This window comes from Theobroma cacao, chromosome 2 (genome assembly GCF_000208745.1).
Source record: "Theobroma cacao cultivar B97-61/B2 chromosome 2, Criollo_cocoa_genome_V2, whole genome shotgun sequence".
In the NCBI taxonomy this organism is placed as follows: domain Eukaryota; kingdom Viridiplantae; phylum Streptophyta; class Magnoliopsida; order Malvales; family Malvaceae; genus Theobroma; species Theobroma cacao.
In genome coordinates, this window is record NC_030851.1 from 353,891 (window position 1) to 370,989 (window position 17,099).

Below are 17,099 nucleotides of genomic sequence, written 5' to 3' on the forward strand. Positions count from 1 at the left end.
AAATTAATTCCTAATTGAGCTGTCTTAAATTAAAGATATATGATTCTTTTTTAATTATTGGATTATACTCGCAGAGACTTAATAAAATACAACATAGGTACATCAGATCATTTAACTATAAGCTTAGGTATGAAAGGAATACTTGGATCGAATAAAGATATGCCTATATGCTTGAGCATTAAGCATGTATAAATAGTTTATTAATAGGAAATTAAGCACTCAATGGGACCGCACAAAAAATTTTATTGAAAATCTTTTTAGATGTTTCATAGGAATCATTTGACCAAATTTCACTAATTAACATAATATATATATATATATAAACAAAAGGTATGGAAACATAGAATATAAATGTACCAACACTCAAATGTATTACTTTATAATCAATCACGAGTGTATTTTTTTTTTTTCATTTTTAAATATCCATCTCACAGGCTCGTTGCTGACATTTTTTATATTTTTAAAACCCAATACTTAATTTCTTTTGTTATTTAATAGATTATGATACTTTTCTTTTTTTTTTTCACAACTTGCCTGATGGTTATTTTAATTTAACTTTGTAAATATTTTAAATTCACATATATAGAGTATAAAGTGGCATAAAGTTGTTAGGAATGTGCCTACTTGACACCAATCATATAATGGAATAAAAAGAAAAGATGAAATCATGGGTTATGCTATGCCTATCAATCAACAAATCATTTGCCCCCTCTTTTTTTTTCTTATATATTTTACTTTCATTTAACTTTTCCTTAATTATAATCTTGGTTTGATTTGCAGATATTGATTTGCAGATATTGATTTGCAGGTATACATATAGCTGGTCACGTGCTTCTGGAAGAAGCCATATTAACACTGATCCATGTGAGATATCATGTCGATAGACATGTTAGTTCTACTTGTACACACGACACATGCATACACTAGAGAGATGCCACGTACATTGAGGTTATTTGTCATGCTTGTACAGGTCATATGTATTCTATTTCGAATTCTAATCGTGCAAATTGTTACTGGTTTGATAAGAAAAGATGTTAAATAGACAAAAACAGTGCAAATTAAGTGATTGATTTCCTTTTTAATCAAGTGTCAAGCATGTATATATATATATCTTTTAATTCTTTGATCTCCCCAAGTTAAGAAGTTTAAATTAGAAAAATGTTGTAATGCTCATTGCCCACAATTACCTTTGATGTCCACACACCCTTTGTACTGTCATGTATGGTTAATTCGGACTGGTAGTTGGAAAACGACCAGACCACCAGAGAAAGCCTGGCTAAACCTAATTCTCTCTTCTGGTGGTCCTGTTCGTGCCCAAGCACAGGCCGGACTGCGCTTATTTCTCTCCACCACTCATCACACACCACCTCCTTAGCACTATTAGGCTGGCCTATGGCCACCACTACATATGTTCAAATCAAGCAGCAAAAAGCTGGAACCCTTCCAGTTCCTGTCCTTAAATTATATTTCAAGCAATCTCTCTCTCTGTACGAGCCCTACTGAGCTCTTTTTGTTCCATATGGATATGGTCACCTTTGATCTTTCAGCAATGAATATTGGAACTCCCTTATCTTGATAACCTACACTTGAACTTCTTGTCAAGCTCGGGTCACTCACCTGCCTCTAGCAAAGAAACTAACTAACATTAGAATTTAACCAGAATGGTGGGTTCTTGCTCAAAAGAATTTATGTATAATATATAGAGCCCAACAACAATGCCTCATCTAACTCCAAATTTAAATATTTTATCGGATTATAGATAGATTGATAAATAAATAGATATGGTTTGTTGAGTATATCAAGAGTATATATGAGCTTATATGGAAGGTTGCTTATTAATTTATCTATTTTTATGAAAGATAAAATCTAAATCTCTTATGTTTCACAATCTGTACGTATAATGACACAAATCTTTCTACATATTTAATACTAAAGGGATAAAATTTAGAGCTACTGCCTTTATTTATTTGTTTGTAATTAGTCTCATTGCTGCCTTAAAAGACAAGATTAACTGTTTGTCTGGTCTCTTCCTTCATCCTCTCTCATGCATGTCTCTAGTCTCTACTAGTAACTGTAGATGATAGTACTTACACATTTTTAAGGCAAAAGGTTGTTTGCTTTTTTCTCTAGTATTTTCATAATGCACTCCATATTTAGTTATCATCCAAACAAAGGGATGGAGATGGGGCCTATGGAACTTGGGCCTGGGATCGTCTTCATTTCAAAGTTGAAAATGAGAGACCGAAATTCCATGATGGGTGGAGGAACAATAATTCGCCATTGCCCACCATTGCCTTTGGCAGTTGGTATACAGTTGCTGCTAGAAGTCTCCTTTATGGACAACATCACAGCCTGTCCTTTCCTTTTTCTGATATATTAAAATTCATTATATCTGGAAGAAGCATGAGGGTTTGGTGAGACTGTAATACAGAAAATGCATGTCGAACCAAAACGCAGGTTTTGAAGCTTGGTTATAAAAGGAAAGTAGGCATATGAACGAAAACCCTTTATTTGTTGTTTGCATCCGCGTATTGAATCCATGTGTTTGGGGTTTCATCATTAACTTAGAATGGATGAAAGGACCATGGTTCCGTTGCTCTGCAGAATGGAATGACCATCAGCCTGAGACTACAATTTATAATCCTTGTTTTTCTGGGCTTCGGGTCTTCCAAAAAATAAATAATTACTATTCCTATTGCAATATGTTGGGCATTTCATTTGATTTTTCAAATAGAAAAAAGTTACATGTCTCAAACATCTCTCCTAGATCAGACATGATTTTGTCATCCGACGTTAAAGTCGATATTGAATTTTGACCAAATAAATTGAAATTTTCTATACATGAAAAACGTGCAACAATCAATGCATTAAATCGAGCAAATCTAATTTTAAACTCCCATCAAGTCAAATCCAAATTTACTTGTACTTCATGGTTTTACTTTTCAATTTAATCAGTTTCCATTCTTACTTCCTAAACAGCTTGCAAATTGTATTCAGAATCTCATCTCAGGGTAAATGAATAGAATGGTTTTTTATCTTTTTCTTTTCTTCTCAGTTGCAACCAATAAAAAATTTGATTAATAGGAATATATGCTTCAATTAAGTTTGGTTAAGATCAAATCTAATAGTAGTACAAATGTGGGAAACGTGGATGCTGAATCGATCTAACACAAGTAGCCATCATATAAGAAATTTAGATCTGATCTTGGTGAGACATGTGGCGGCAATAAAGTCAACAAGAGGTGGCAATAAAGTCAACAAGAGGATGAGAGAATTGGACGGGTGATTGTAGAAAGCCGGCATTCAATGACGTCAGCCGATGCTATCTACCTACAACCGACCATTCCCTAGACCCCTGCTAAGGTTTTAGGCTAGGCCTGGGGGTGATGGATATCAAAATCAACCGGGCTTATAGTGTTGGGTTTTGTGGAAATTTGGTCTGCCCAATATATGCATCTGCATAGCTTTCGGGCCAATTCGACAGTAGGCTCTAAGACCTTTGGGTTGTTCGAAGTTTAATGTCTAGCGTAAATGCTGCCGGCCCTCGACAACCTTTTTCCTTGTTTTCATAATCGAACACTCACTGATACTTTTAATGTTTGAGTTTTGGAGTTTCTACTTTTAGAGCTGGGTCGCAACTCGGAAGTCAGGATCAAAGAACCCAGAGAAAGAACAGAGAGAAAGTCAACGGAGTGTAAATGGAGTCACCATTCAAGGCTGATATAGTAAAAGGCAAAGTAGCTTTGGTGACAGGAGGTGGCTCAGGAATTGGATACGAGATTTCATTGCAACTTGGGAAACATGGCGCCTCTATTGCGATCATGGGGCGACGCAAACATGTTATTGACTCTGCTGTTGCTGCTCTTCATTCCCAAGGCGTCCCTGTAATTTTCCTTTTACTTTTTCCCTCTCCCTTCTAATTTTTATCTATAGCTTCTCAGTGTGTCTTTGTTATTACTTGTTGTCCTGGATGTTTGCTGTTGGAAATGTGAACATCAACTTTTGCTGTGAAATGGGTTCCCCAAAATCTTTGGAACTGATCCCTGGAAAGTTTTGTGATAGATGGCAGTAAAGCAAAGTTCTGTACATAAGGATCATGTTCTAATTGACTTTTAAAAATGGCTCTTGGAGGCTTCTAGGCGTGATCCCTGTTTGCCTACCTTTGAAGACTCGCCGGGGTTTCGACTGGAATGATTCATTTGTTCGATAAGGGAGTCTGTCGGTCTAGGCCACATAGGCTACGTACCTTTTTTTATCACTCTGGTTGAGTTTCAGTAGTATTAGACTTTTGTTTAGGGGTTTTATTCAGAACTCTGCTTGTCTTTTGAGATTATCCGTATTGAGATGCTGCCAGGTGCTCCTTGAGCAGCTGCTCCTTTTGTAATTGTACAAAACAGGCTCTTCTCAAGATAGCTTCTATACTAACAGGAGTCTCCTTTAAGACTCCCCATGGCATTACAGCTTATCTTTAATAAAAACTCATCTCTCAAAAAAAAAAAAATTTTAAAAATGTTCTTTTTAAAATGTTCTTATTGCAGGCTATTGGGCTTGAGGGAGATGTTAGAAAAGACGATGATGCAGCTAGAGTTGTGGAATCAACTTTTAAGCATTTTGGCAGGCTTGACATCCTTGTGAATGCTGCAGCTGGAAATTTCCTTGTGCCTGCCGAGTATTTATCTCCCAATGGCTTTCAAACAGGTTGTGCATAAATTTATAATCGCTGGAGGTTCTTTCCTTAAATTTTTTATTTGATTCCTTCCAAACATTGAGATACTGTGTCCAGAGTCTGCATTTGGTAAAGATTTGATGTTCAACTCATAGACAATGGTGATGAACTGTGAAGACATATGCAATTTTCTGAAAAAATAGGTCATACAGAATTGCTGTCTATTTGTAATTTAATGGCTACTCTTGCATTGGAGGTACTGCTGAGTTTCTCAAGTCATTCCTAGAATAAATAAAACTGAAGTGTACAACAGTGTTCAAATCACATAAAGTAAATATAACTTGTATTCAAATTGTATGTGTTTCTTGTCCAAAGAAAGCATTTTTTTTTGAAAGGCAAGAAGGCATTTAGATGTAAATTAATTTTTTAGTTCTTTTTATTGGCTTTTGCAGTAATTGATATAGATACCGTTGGCACTTTTAGAATGTGCCATAAGGCACTGAAGTATCTTAAGAAAGGGGGACCCGGGAAGGACCCATCCACTGGTGGAGCAATAATAAACATAAGTGCAATTTTGCATTATGGAGCAACATGGTACCAAATTCATGCGTCTGCTGCCAAGGTTAGTAAATTTGCTGTCAAGTTTGTTCAATCTTTACTTTTAATTCTTTTGAATGGGATTCAGCTTCCATATGCTCTGTTTCGACCAGGCAGCTATTGATAGCGTTACCAGAAGCTTGGCGTTGGAGTGGGGGACAGATCATGACATTCGAGTCAATGGGATTGCACCAGGGGCTGTCGATGACACTGCTGGTGTCACTAAACTTGCACCTGAGGAGATGCTGAGCAAGATTAAAGAGAAACCGTTGTACAAATTTGGGGAGAAATGGGATATTGCTATGGCTGCTCTCTATCTTGCATCTGATGCAGGTTTGTAGTTTTGTCTGGTTATTTAGTTATATGACCATCATTCAACTACACCAGGTTAGCATTCCTGTTTACTTGAACTTTTTTTCTATGCAATCTTAGGAGACCTTAAAATACTTTAGTCTCTTCCTGTCTAAACTCTTTTAGACCTATGAGCTTAATAGAAGCAGCATTTGGCTAGCAATGGATTTTTATATGGAAAAGCAATGGATTTTTATAGGGAAAAGCAGGTTTTCATTGTATGCTGGAAGTCGGTTTTTGAATATCGCCAATATGTATATTATTTGCTAATACTGTATTGGTGGCACTGATGAGATAAACCTAATTTTGGAGCTTCTGGGATCTGAATTCCAATGTCATTTGCAGTGATACTCGATGCCTTAGGAAGACCTGGCTCAAGATCTTGTATCCGGTCATTGGATGATCTGGATTTCTTGATAGATAGTTTATGAAGTCTGACTCTATGGGGAACATTCTGATCTCTGAGTTAATTGCCATCCATCCTGGTGGTACTCTACCATTTCCTCCATTCCCTTAATTTGTGGTTTAAGCTTAAATTACACGGGAAACCTCATCCTGAAATAACCTCACATATGATGGTAGCCTAGTTGCTTAACTAATTATTGGTATGCACATTGCTTGTGAGTGGATTTGGTAGCAGATGCTAAGCGGGAAAAACTAGTGGAGGAAGAATGTTATTCTATGCTTGGTCTCTCTTGCTACTAATAATATCATAATCACTGGATAATGTTGATGTTAATAAGTGCACCATGCTAACTTGACGAATATTTTGTGAAAGTCAGGTAGGCTAGTTAAGAAAATTCTGACCACCTTCTGCCTTATGTTACTGTTTTGGTTTGAATTTTTTGGCCAAATATGTTGTGCAAAACGGTAAACTTCTCTGGTGATTTATTTTCCGGTCCTTGTGCAATAAACTGTCAACCTTTACCATGTGAAGACAATTCATAACCTTTGAAATATTAACGAGCTCTTCATTTTCTGCATCAACATTCTGCACTTTTTACTTTTATCTGGTTGTCTCAGTTTGTCTTGGTTTCCTTCCAGTTGTTTACTTACACAAAACACTGCATCTTTGTAATGCTTGAAGGAAAATTCGTCAATGGAACGGTTTTGGTGGTTGATGGAGGACAATGGCTGAGCACGCCCCGTTTGCTGTCCAAAGATGCTGTGAAACAACTGTCTAGAAGAGAGGAGATAAGGTCAAGGGCTGTGCCAACTGGTTTACCAAAGAGCAAGTTGTGATAAATCTATGTGATGTTTTGGTGGCCGAAGCCATAGATTCTATTCTGGTTGGCTAGCTTAAAGTCACTATGAACATTTGTTGAAACTTTAGTAAGCATCTACTTTAAGAATCTGCTTTTATCCCCATCACGATAAACATCTCTATATTTTTTCATATTCTTTTGCTTTCGATGAACCAAATGCTTCGACGATGGCTTGTGCCCCCATCTAGGAATCTAAACGTTATTGACCGGATAATTTTTCGAGTCTAAATTGCATAATTTAAGATTAATTAATTTTAAATTATTATATATATTTTAACAATCATGTTCACATTTAACGTAAAATAAAATATTAAATTTAATGTAAAATAAAATTTATTCCCTTCGAAATGGATACTCATATGTTTTCATGTAATTGCTTAGCACTTTCAAGAATCAACAAGCTTCTGAACATCTTGACAATTTCAATCGTGCATAACAAGGTAAGTTGATGATAATTTCAATCTTGCATTGCACAACAAGCTAGAATATAAAATTGCTTTTGTTATAGAATTTAAGAAATAAAATTTTCAATAATTTTTTTTTCAAACCAAATTCATTGTATTAATTAAACAGTTCAAAGAATTACCATAGTTCAAGTAATTGAACTAATAAAAAAAAAAATTCACTTGAAAGTATCTAATGACGAGCCATTCAGTGAACATTTACATTAAAAATTATTAAAAATATTTATAGATAGAATCAAATTTAAACTTTTAAAATTTAGAACGATTTGGATCTATTTAATTTTTAAATATATTATAAAATTAAAATCAAGTAAATTTAATTATTTAATGTATCACAAACCAATCAAAAACATATATTCAAATCGTGAACAAATCGAACCTAGACTTGATTATTTTGGTATATTTCTTTGCTAGAATGATAATAATGTCTAAAGTTATGCTACGCCTTTTGGAGGTCCATTGCAAGTGAACTAATAATGCAGCCATGGACGGTGCTGGTTACACCTTGCAAAGGACGCTGACCCATCCCTGATCCGACCCAACACTTTGTCACTGAGCATGCAAAGACATTATGATCTCGATCATAAAGAGCTCTTGCGTTTCAATTTTCAATTACTGTATATAGTAATTGATATTGATTTCTCAACAATTAAATAAATAAGCTCAACTTTGATTTTTGTAATCTTCTTACTTTTTTAAATATATAAATATATTTTCTGGTTTTAAACATAAACTTTATCTTTTTTTTCCTCATTTTAATTGTTTTTATTAGTTAAATTAATTTAATTTTAAAATTTTAAAAAATGTTATATAAAATTAAAATGCTAAATATTTTATAATTTTCGTAAAATTTATTAAAGTTAAGTTTGTCTGAAAAAAAAATTAATAAAAAACGAATATAACAAAACATTGAGAATATAAAAAAATAAAAATAAATACGTTTTAAGTATTTATTTAAAAAATAAAAAATAAATTAATAGTTGAGACTTCAGAGTATCGCACGGTGTTCTTCCAAATCGTGCGATTGTGAAAGCCTTTTTTGAAAGGTTCTGTGCGATTTTTATTTAATGACTTGAAGATGTAAGTAAAGTCATTATGACTTGTATTTATGAATGCTTTTATTGAGGCTATAAAAATAGGTTAAAACTTGTACAAGATATATATTTAGAGCAACTTCCATGGTTGTTCTTTAACAATCATCTTATATAGATCGGGGCAGAAAGCGTTATGGAGATGGCTCCTTTCTCCATGCGAGGTCGTCTTCACAAGAATCACAAGATGCCAATCACCAAGAAACGCTTGAAATTGCAACCAAAAAGGGTAATAGATATGATCTTCCATCTTCTTGCAATCTTTTTCTGTCCTTGTAAAGAAAATTTGTGCTTGATCGAATCCTCTCTAATTCCCATCGATAGTTCTGATGCAATCGACATGCACCATTAATGACACTTGTCCATCATTTCAGAGTATTTGTTAGTAAAGTGTTGCTCATATTGGTTTACTTGAACATTAATTAATTAATTTTTGATTGGATTTGGACAGAGAAAGAATGGGATGAAGGGCATGCAGGAAAGGTTTGAGAGGTTGAAAATAGAGATGGAGGAGATCAGCGAGGAACAGAGGGGTATTCGAGAAGGGCAGAGACAAGTTCGTGAAAAATTTGAAGCAATTGAATCTGAGTGCGAGCAGTTGAAGAAAGAAACTAAATTCATAATCCAACAAAGTGCTAGAACTCAGATCAAAGTAGTTCTCATGTTCAAAATATTGAAGGCAAGGGACGAGAGTGACTTTTCCACCGCTGCTAACCTTACTCAGTTGCTTGGGTACCTTTCTTTTTTCTTCCCTTTGCATGAGCAAGCCTCTACAAGAATTCCCTCCCAATTTGAATGGCAAAGATAAAAAGGAGGAAAAAATGATTAATTCAGGAAAAAAATAAAAAAAAAGGACAATCACAAAAGGAAGAAAGGATAACTAATGGAGTGATGGAGGAAACAAGGTATCATGTGATATGTTTTATGTTTGTTGGAAAAAAGTAATAAAGCTGATAAATAGTTAGTCCTTGAATCAAAGAATCTTATATATATATTTGGTATGCATTGCTATAGTTTTATGTTAATGATCAAATGTTTTCTGCCATTAACGCTCCTTTAGTAAATTATTTATTCAAATATATGTTTAGTATATATTGCTTTCGATGTACCTAAAAGAAAAAGAAAAGAGGAAGAAATTTTTCTTATGCCAATCAATTGAAGTTACTCAATTCTAGTTGTTGTCCAATGATCATCCTTGAATTTCAATTTTCATGTTGTGATTGTCATACTTTGCTTAGCGTAAAGGTTCAAATTTAACTAAAGTAAGATGTGCATAAAGAAAAGAGAAAAGCCTGTTTCAGATGTGATTCCAACTTTATATATTTGCTTTCATATTAAGCAAACAATTAAGATATTGTTTACGTGAAGCTTTTGATCCTTTCAAAGAAGTTTTCTGAACATTATTGAATAAATTATGCTATCCTATTAATTTCCTCACTTGACAAGGTTATTTTCTTTTCTCATTTTACAGTCAAATTGTTGCTAGGGAGAAGGAAGAAAGGCAAGCACTGAGTGATGCATGAACAAAAGTTATAAACTTCCTCATGATCTGTTGGTGGAGTTTTTAATTAATGTCGTTTCTCCTGTCTTCTACTGTTGTACGTTGTTTGTTAATTACTATACCACCTCCTCCTTGCTTTCTCTATAATCTCTACTCATGGCTTTTAACTGTTCTGCTATTATATGGTTTAAAGTAGTTATTTAAGAGAAATTAAAACCCACAAATTCAGTATTTGCTTTGTTGCTAAGTAATATGTACTTAGAGTATTAATAGTTTGTACTGATTGATGGATGTGTAAAAAACGATTGTTTGGAGCAACATTTTCCACCTTTCTATTTGAGGTCTTAGTTCATATATATGACTCTTGATGTGTTAGTATATATATCCACGTGGTTCATTTAACTCATAAGACATAGACATGTAGTTTTGCTCTCTATTTGGAACAAAACAAAGGCAATTTCACCATTAAACATCTCATTTTTTAATTATATTTGGTGCCTCTGTCAGTGTATAGTTTATATACTATCAATGAACAAAATATATTGTTATCTCATTCATAAATAAATTTAAAAATTAAGAACTCTAAAAAATAGATACTTTATTTTGAAGAATTTTCACATGTTTGTAAAGTACTGTTCTTTTGACACTGTATAAATTGAAAACATGTCGAGTTATTAATGAAAAACTTAATGATGGTTTAGATTTTAGATTAATTCACATTCTCAGCACTCAACAAGGATTTATTTGAACTAAGTACGTAGTGGGAAGGCATGCAAAGATTGATTTTTAAGTCCACAGGCTTTAACTTGGAAGTCGAAATGCTTTCTTGTTGGAAGTAGTTAACATGCGTGTAATTAGTACTGGATGAAGCTTGTTAACAGTTTTGCAAGAGTAAAGGAGAGTAAAATGAGAAATAGTTATATAAATTGTCAGAAAAGTAACAAGCTAGGAATATAAAGTGATAGCAGACAAGAAACTAATCAATTAAAATTGAGAAAAATGATAGAAACAGTGGTTGCAGCGACAAAATAACGTGAGTAGATAGGGTGGTGATGGCATGACAGGCTTGCAGCGAAAAAAAAACCAACGAAATAATTGTGTGGGCTGTTGTTGCTTCCCTAGTGTACAATGCATTAGCATTATGAATTGTGACTTTAAAGTCAAGACCTACATTGAGGACGAAGAACACTTATATTTTTTATCTGAGTTCGTTGAACATTAAATCAGACAAATAAGGTGATGAATTTGTTATTCGTCTAACTTGTTATCCGTTCAAGATCAAATTTGCTGAACTTATGAAAATCAAGAATGCATTACAAATGTTTGCATTTTCTTGGAGAGTGGTCATCGAGTCAGATTCAAGTCTTTTTTTTTTTTTTTTGAAAGGCGAGTCAGATTCAAGTTGCTATCTCATGAGTGAAAAACGCTTCGATCAGACTATGAATTCATTGGAGTATCTTCAACGATATTGACAATCTTTGGAGATTTTTTGGGAGGTAGAACTCTATCAGACTATGAATGCACTCGTGGTGTGAATTGTGAGGCAATGTTTTGTACTTGGCGGTTGTAAGAGAAGATACAGTCGGTTGTTCTACTTCATTTTGTGGTGTCAAGCTTCATGTTGCAGATTTTTCTATTTTTCTTTATATATGGGAATGGTGCTCTTAATGTCAACTAAACTTGAGTTTATGTTGGAATGTTTCCTTCTGGAAGGCTGCCATTTTCTCTACGATCCCCCTCTGTTCTGCTTTGCCATATTCTGATGACTTTGTTCCGTCCTTGATAAAATTCTTTTTTCTTTCAAAATAAAAAGGGTTTCTTTGATGAAAATCCTATTACTCCTCTTGAGCACCTTATTACCATGCCTGTTTAAGGTCAAAGGATCTGATAAAAGAACCGTTATAAATCAGCATTGCCTAGAGTTATTGGTTAATGAATTCCTTTATATATAAAAGGTATTTAGGCAGAAAAGGACATAAGTGGGTAAAGATCGGTCGGGCTTGTGCAATTTTTTGTTCCTTTTGTTCGATGTCGCGCGATCTTCCAACTTTCCCTCGCGAGCGCATCACCCCTGCCTTGCTTGCTTGACTATTTTCAAACTCGCATTTTTTTATATCATATAGAAATCAAATTATTGGAGCCCGATGTTTCTTGCATTTCAAAACTTACGAGAGATACAAGATCAAGATAGATTGAGATTAAGGTGAGTATCTGCATCAAGATGAGTTTTTCTTTTTTATGGACGAAAGAGTCCGTACAACAATGACATTACACAACTAGATAGAAGAAAGTGTCGCGAATCTTCACATCATAAGCTCCATAGATCCTTACAGCAACTCACAGAGAATTAACTAACAAGAAGAAGGAAGACAGTCCGCTACTTTAGAAACAGTTCTCCATTCCAGCGAGAAACAGCTCTACAAAGCTGTAACAATTTGATCTAGGAAGGGCATAGAAACATTGGACTTGAGCCTATGCCGGTAAGTAGGACAGGAAGAGTGAGAGAGCAGTCACTTATCGCTGCAAGCAACATGGAAGCTGGAATTCAGTTTCACTGACAAAGGTTTTCAGCCAGCTAATTCAGTTATACAGACAGTGATTGATCATAACAACATCAATTTCGTAATGTATCACAATGAAGTTAGACTTCAGTTATATATCTAAATGTATATGATATGTATTGATAGTAATATTGTTTGTAATTATAACCGAGCATGTGCACGATGTGGGGGAGCACATGTTGGTGATGATGGGTGCGGGAGTGTGGATGATGATATTGTGTGTGCGCGATGTGGGGGATGCACACGATGACTCTTGCTATGTGCGCGATGTGGGGGTTGCATATGAGATGGGTGAGGCGGTGGTGGTATGCGTGTTTATATATATATATACTTATGTAATAGAAAGTTTATGAATATGATATATGGTTGTAATGTATGTGGAATCCTGCATGTTGAACCTTGAAAATTACTAAGTATTTTCAAGTTGATTTTTTTTATTGCAGCAAAATGGCCTTTTCTTGATGCGATAGGAAGTTTCTTCTTGGTGATTTGTTTTCCGCTGCAGCGAGAATGATTCTCGCTTCAGCGAGAAACTCTCGAGTTGTTAGTTCAATTTTTGCCGTAAAGTCCGTTGCAGCGAAAATGCCTTTCCACTGCAACGAGATTTGTTTTGCTATGCTTGCCTTGCTTGAACTCCATTGCGCTCTCACTCTTTAACTTGTTTATTGATAATGGATTTTTCAATACTAAGGCACTAAATGATCAAGAGTTGAATTAAGGGGGTTTTTAATAAGAAATAAACTAAATTGCATTATTTTTGAACTTAAATGCATCATGATTTCTAAACCTTTCTTAACGTTGCTTGTTCCCTTCTTATATTCACTCACTGAGTTTATACTCACGTTTTCAACTTCATGTTTTCAGATTCAAGGGTGGTTGGGACGTAGATTGAGGTGTCCACGTGCGTCCATCTTTTGGTAGGTATCCTGGCATTCAGTAGTCATATTCCCCATCCAGAGTCACTCTGTTGACAATCAAGGTCTTTCTATATGCTTAATTTGAATTGTTAAGATACATTTGACAAGCTATTTGTGTATATTTTGAATTATGATGCCAATGTGAGCATTCACTTGGGTACTATGAATTGCGTTTGAAGAAATTGACATTGGAACACTATTAAGCATAGATATTAAAGAAATATGATAGATGGATGGACTAATGTACAAGTGCATATAGAAAGGCTTGCTTGGGCCTAGTGGGCTGTGCCTATTGGGTCCTTGTGTCGGTCATAACCCGAGAATTGGGCTGTGACATGTACCATGCCAGCATTTAGTTAAAATTTGTTGCCAGTTAATGAGCTTACAAAATCTGAAAAATATAGTTTGACCTAGTATGGTATCTTGAGAGATATAGTTTGTCATTCTCCTAGAAAAGGCAATAGTATAAAAAAATCAAGTGTTCCTATCCCTTTTAAAAACCACTTAACTCTTGATTTTTGGTGCCATTCCTTTTCTTGGTCTCCATATACCTTCCAAACATACTCCTAACCAAAAACTCTTAACCACTTTTTTGTATTTCTTTCGATACATCAACAACAATATGGCATATGTTGTTGAGTTGCTCCTTGAGTTGGGGAGTGGTCAACCCTCTAATCAACTCATAAACCATGTCTTCTACTTTTCTGAGTATTTTTTGTAAAATCCGCCTTTGATAAAACCCCATCAAAAGTCACAAGTGGTTCATCAATGCTCATATCTGTAAGACTATAAACCATAAAAGGAACTCTTCCTTTATTTAAGATACATAAATCTTCCAAATTCTGTTTGAATGTGAGGAATTGGTAGGAACGTTCACACTTCCTACTAATTTTAACATGTCTAGTATCATCTCAAAAAGAACTGCAAATTGTTATTCAACATTATAAATGTGCCTTTTAAGATCCTCATCATTAATAGAATTTAAATGGAGAATCTACCTGAATAGAAGAACTTGATTTTGTAAATCCATCATTTGCTACTTTACTCGATCAGGTAAAACTATTGGAACCTCAAAAGTGGGGGCTCTGATTTTGTAACCGTATGGCTCATTGGTTGGTGCATGATGCCTTATCTAAAGAGTAAAGTTCGAATCCCTTTTCCCCCAATTAAAAAAAGAGTAATCATATGGGACCTTAAAAGTTTGGGTTCTAAATGTTGGTGCAAATGTTGTTTAGTTGGAATTCAAACAAACTGGTAAAATTGACTTCAAGGTGTGCCTTTAATAGACGTTATTTTAAGGTTGCAAAGTTGTTTGAACTTAGAGAGTCTACTATAAGGAACTTGGCCATTCTTGGTAAATGATGAGAATTCAAAGTGTTTATATTTATTTTCTAAATTTTGTTCATAACATAATATTTCTCTTACTCTTGATTTTTTGTTATTATCTTGTTTGTTTGATGTATCAAAATAAATGGCTGACAACAAAACCTTTAAATAGACTTTCAAGTGTCTCTTCTTTAAGGACACAACCGTTTCATTAAAGTATCTATATGTCTTAAAGATACCCTTACATGTTGTAAGACACAACTTATCCAAAGTTATTGTTCTAATAATTAATTTATGAAAAAACAACCATTTATTCCATAAAACATAACCTTTGAGTTATAATATAAAAAGATAATTTTTTATATTCAAATTTTTGAGTAGTGGTATTTTTCAATTGTCTCATAACCTTTGCATTTAGTGGTGCTTTTCCAAATGTCACCTTATCGAAAGACATACTTTTCATATGAAAAATAACCTACAATCCAATTCAATTTATGTGACTATAATAGTCACAACTTTCATATGAAAAATTATAACTTTTTATTTACAATTTTTCATGTTTTCATTTTGAAAATACTCCAACACTAAATTCATGACTGTCAAGACAAAGTTGGATTCTAATATCTTGCTCTTTTGTTTTAGTGGGTACGTTCTTTACAGTCTTTTCTTTTTTTACTGCATGAAAACATTGCAACAGGACATTTAGTTTGCCATTGATCTCAACTCCTTTTTAACTCAAAAGTTCAAGAAATTGCATCAAAGGTTGAAATTGATATTCTTGTTGTGCTCTCATTGCTCTACAAACTTTTTGTTCCAACAGAGGAACTTCAACATTTTGAGAACCACCGATGTTGTTCAATGGACAGAGAGCTTCTACAAAACTATGCAACCTATTCTTGACAATTTCATGCTCTTCCCTTTTCATTTTAGCCAACCTAATCACTTATTGAACCCCCAAAAGTGGGGGCTATAAATTCATCACTGTGAAGAAAAGTAAAATCCCAAGGAATCTTACTCTCCACTGATGCATTCGCCCCATAAAGAATGAGCATACTACAATTCTATTGTGCTTTGATTTGTTCTCGTTCTTTGTTTGCAGTTTTTTTTCTTGCTGCAAGTCACTTAGTTTGTCATGGATGTCAGAATCTTCTTTTATCAACCGATCAAGAAATTGCATTAGATGATGAAATGGATATTCTTGTTGCACACCAATGGCTCTGCAAACGTGAAGTTCGACATTTTGAGTATCACCAATGTTGTTCGGTGGAAAGAGGGATTCCACAAAACAGCGCAATCTTTTCTGGATAACTTAGTGCCCTTCTATCTTCATTGTAGCTAATCTAAGCAACCAACGAACTTCTTCTTGATGGCATTCTTGAATTATTTGGGTAATCTTTTCATCAATTTGTGAGATTGACGAGAACTTCCTTCGAACTTCGTTAATCATGTCGTCGTTGACAGCCTTGGTAGCCATGGATGATGAGAGGGTGATTGGGAGGGTGTTTTGTTCTTGGAGAAAAAAAAGAAAGGGAGAGAAAAAGTGGTTTGGCGTTCAAAAAAGAGTCTTATAGTTAGTTAATTTAGTTATATAGGTGACTGATACAAAAAAAAAAAAAGGCCTTGAGCCATGATTATGAATTTCAAGTCCAACGGCTAAACTTAAGTTATCTATGATGATCTTTGAAAGATCATGAAGAAAAATACAAGTACTAAAGCTGCTTTAATAATTAAGCTCGATATTAAAATGTAATGTTGGGAAGACAATAGCATTCTAAGTATGCGGGCAAACTCCCAACAAGCATGTGATTCTTAATGAATTAATGACAACCAATGAGAATGGTGGAATGGATGAGGTTTTTGCAAGTGATGAAGTAGAGTGACATGTTGACAAATGTCTTGCTCTCGCCAAAAGCTAATGCTTTGTAAATAATGGCAGTCAGGGTAGTGATACTTTTTCCACTTAAAAATCTCACTCTATATCACCTTCTGCCATTTATTTCTGAAATTGAAACGTGAAAATCACGTCGTTGTGGTAATTAGATCAACATCAATACTTCTTTTTTTATTATTATTATCTTGTCCAATTATTATGAATTGAGCTTTTTGTTATTTTCCTTTAAACATTTTAGTTAACGACAACAAATTAGAAAGATCCATTTAGGATCAAATATCATCTCACCTTTGACAGAAAAAATTTAAAAAAATCCATCTGGAAAGATTAAAAGATAGGGTTGTTGGGATGAACCCTGTAGCCAATTGAGATTGGTTAAGGCTTGATTCCAATCATGCAACAACATAATTCATGTTGAATGATTAAATGTTTTCCTTCATCAATAAGACATCAATTATAACAAGTTATA

General features: G+C 34.3%; 2 protein-coding genes across 3 annotated transcripts; both read left to right on the plus strand.

Annotated features, from left to right (window-relative positions):
• Positions 3,528-7,010, plus strand: LOC18607039 (peroxisomal 2,4-dienoyl-CoA reductase). 2 transcript variants are annotated; one of them, XM_007040998.2, is made up of 5 exons: positions 3,528-3,884; positions 4,539-4,698; positions 5,119-5,288; positions 5,377-5,596; positions 6,702-7,010. In XM_007040998.2, exons 1-5 carry the CDS (start codon positions 3,699-3,701, stop codon positions 6,854-6,856), a joined length of 891 nt encoding a protein of 296 aa, XP_007041060.2. In that variant the 5' UTR covers positions 3,528-3,698; the 3' UTR covers positions 6,857-7,010. The 2 variants fall into 2 exon arrangements, with proteins under 2 accessions (XP_007041060.2, XP_017972034.1); XM_018116545.1 differs by lacking the exon at positions 6,702-7,010 and adding an exon at positions 5,960-6,695.
• Positions 8,412-10,291, plus strand: LOC18607038. Its single transcript, XM_018114568.1, has 3 exons — positions 8,412-8,663; positions 8,886-9,166; positions 9,906-10,291. Exons 1-3 carry the CDS (start codon positions 8,571-8,573, stop codon positions 9,955-9,957), a joined length of 426 nt encoding a protein of 141 aa, XP_017970057.1. The 5' UTR covers positions 8,412-8,570; the 3' UTR covers positions 9,958-10,291.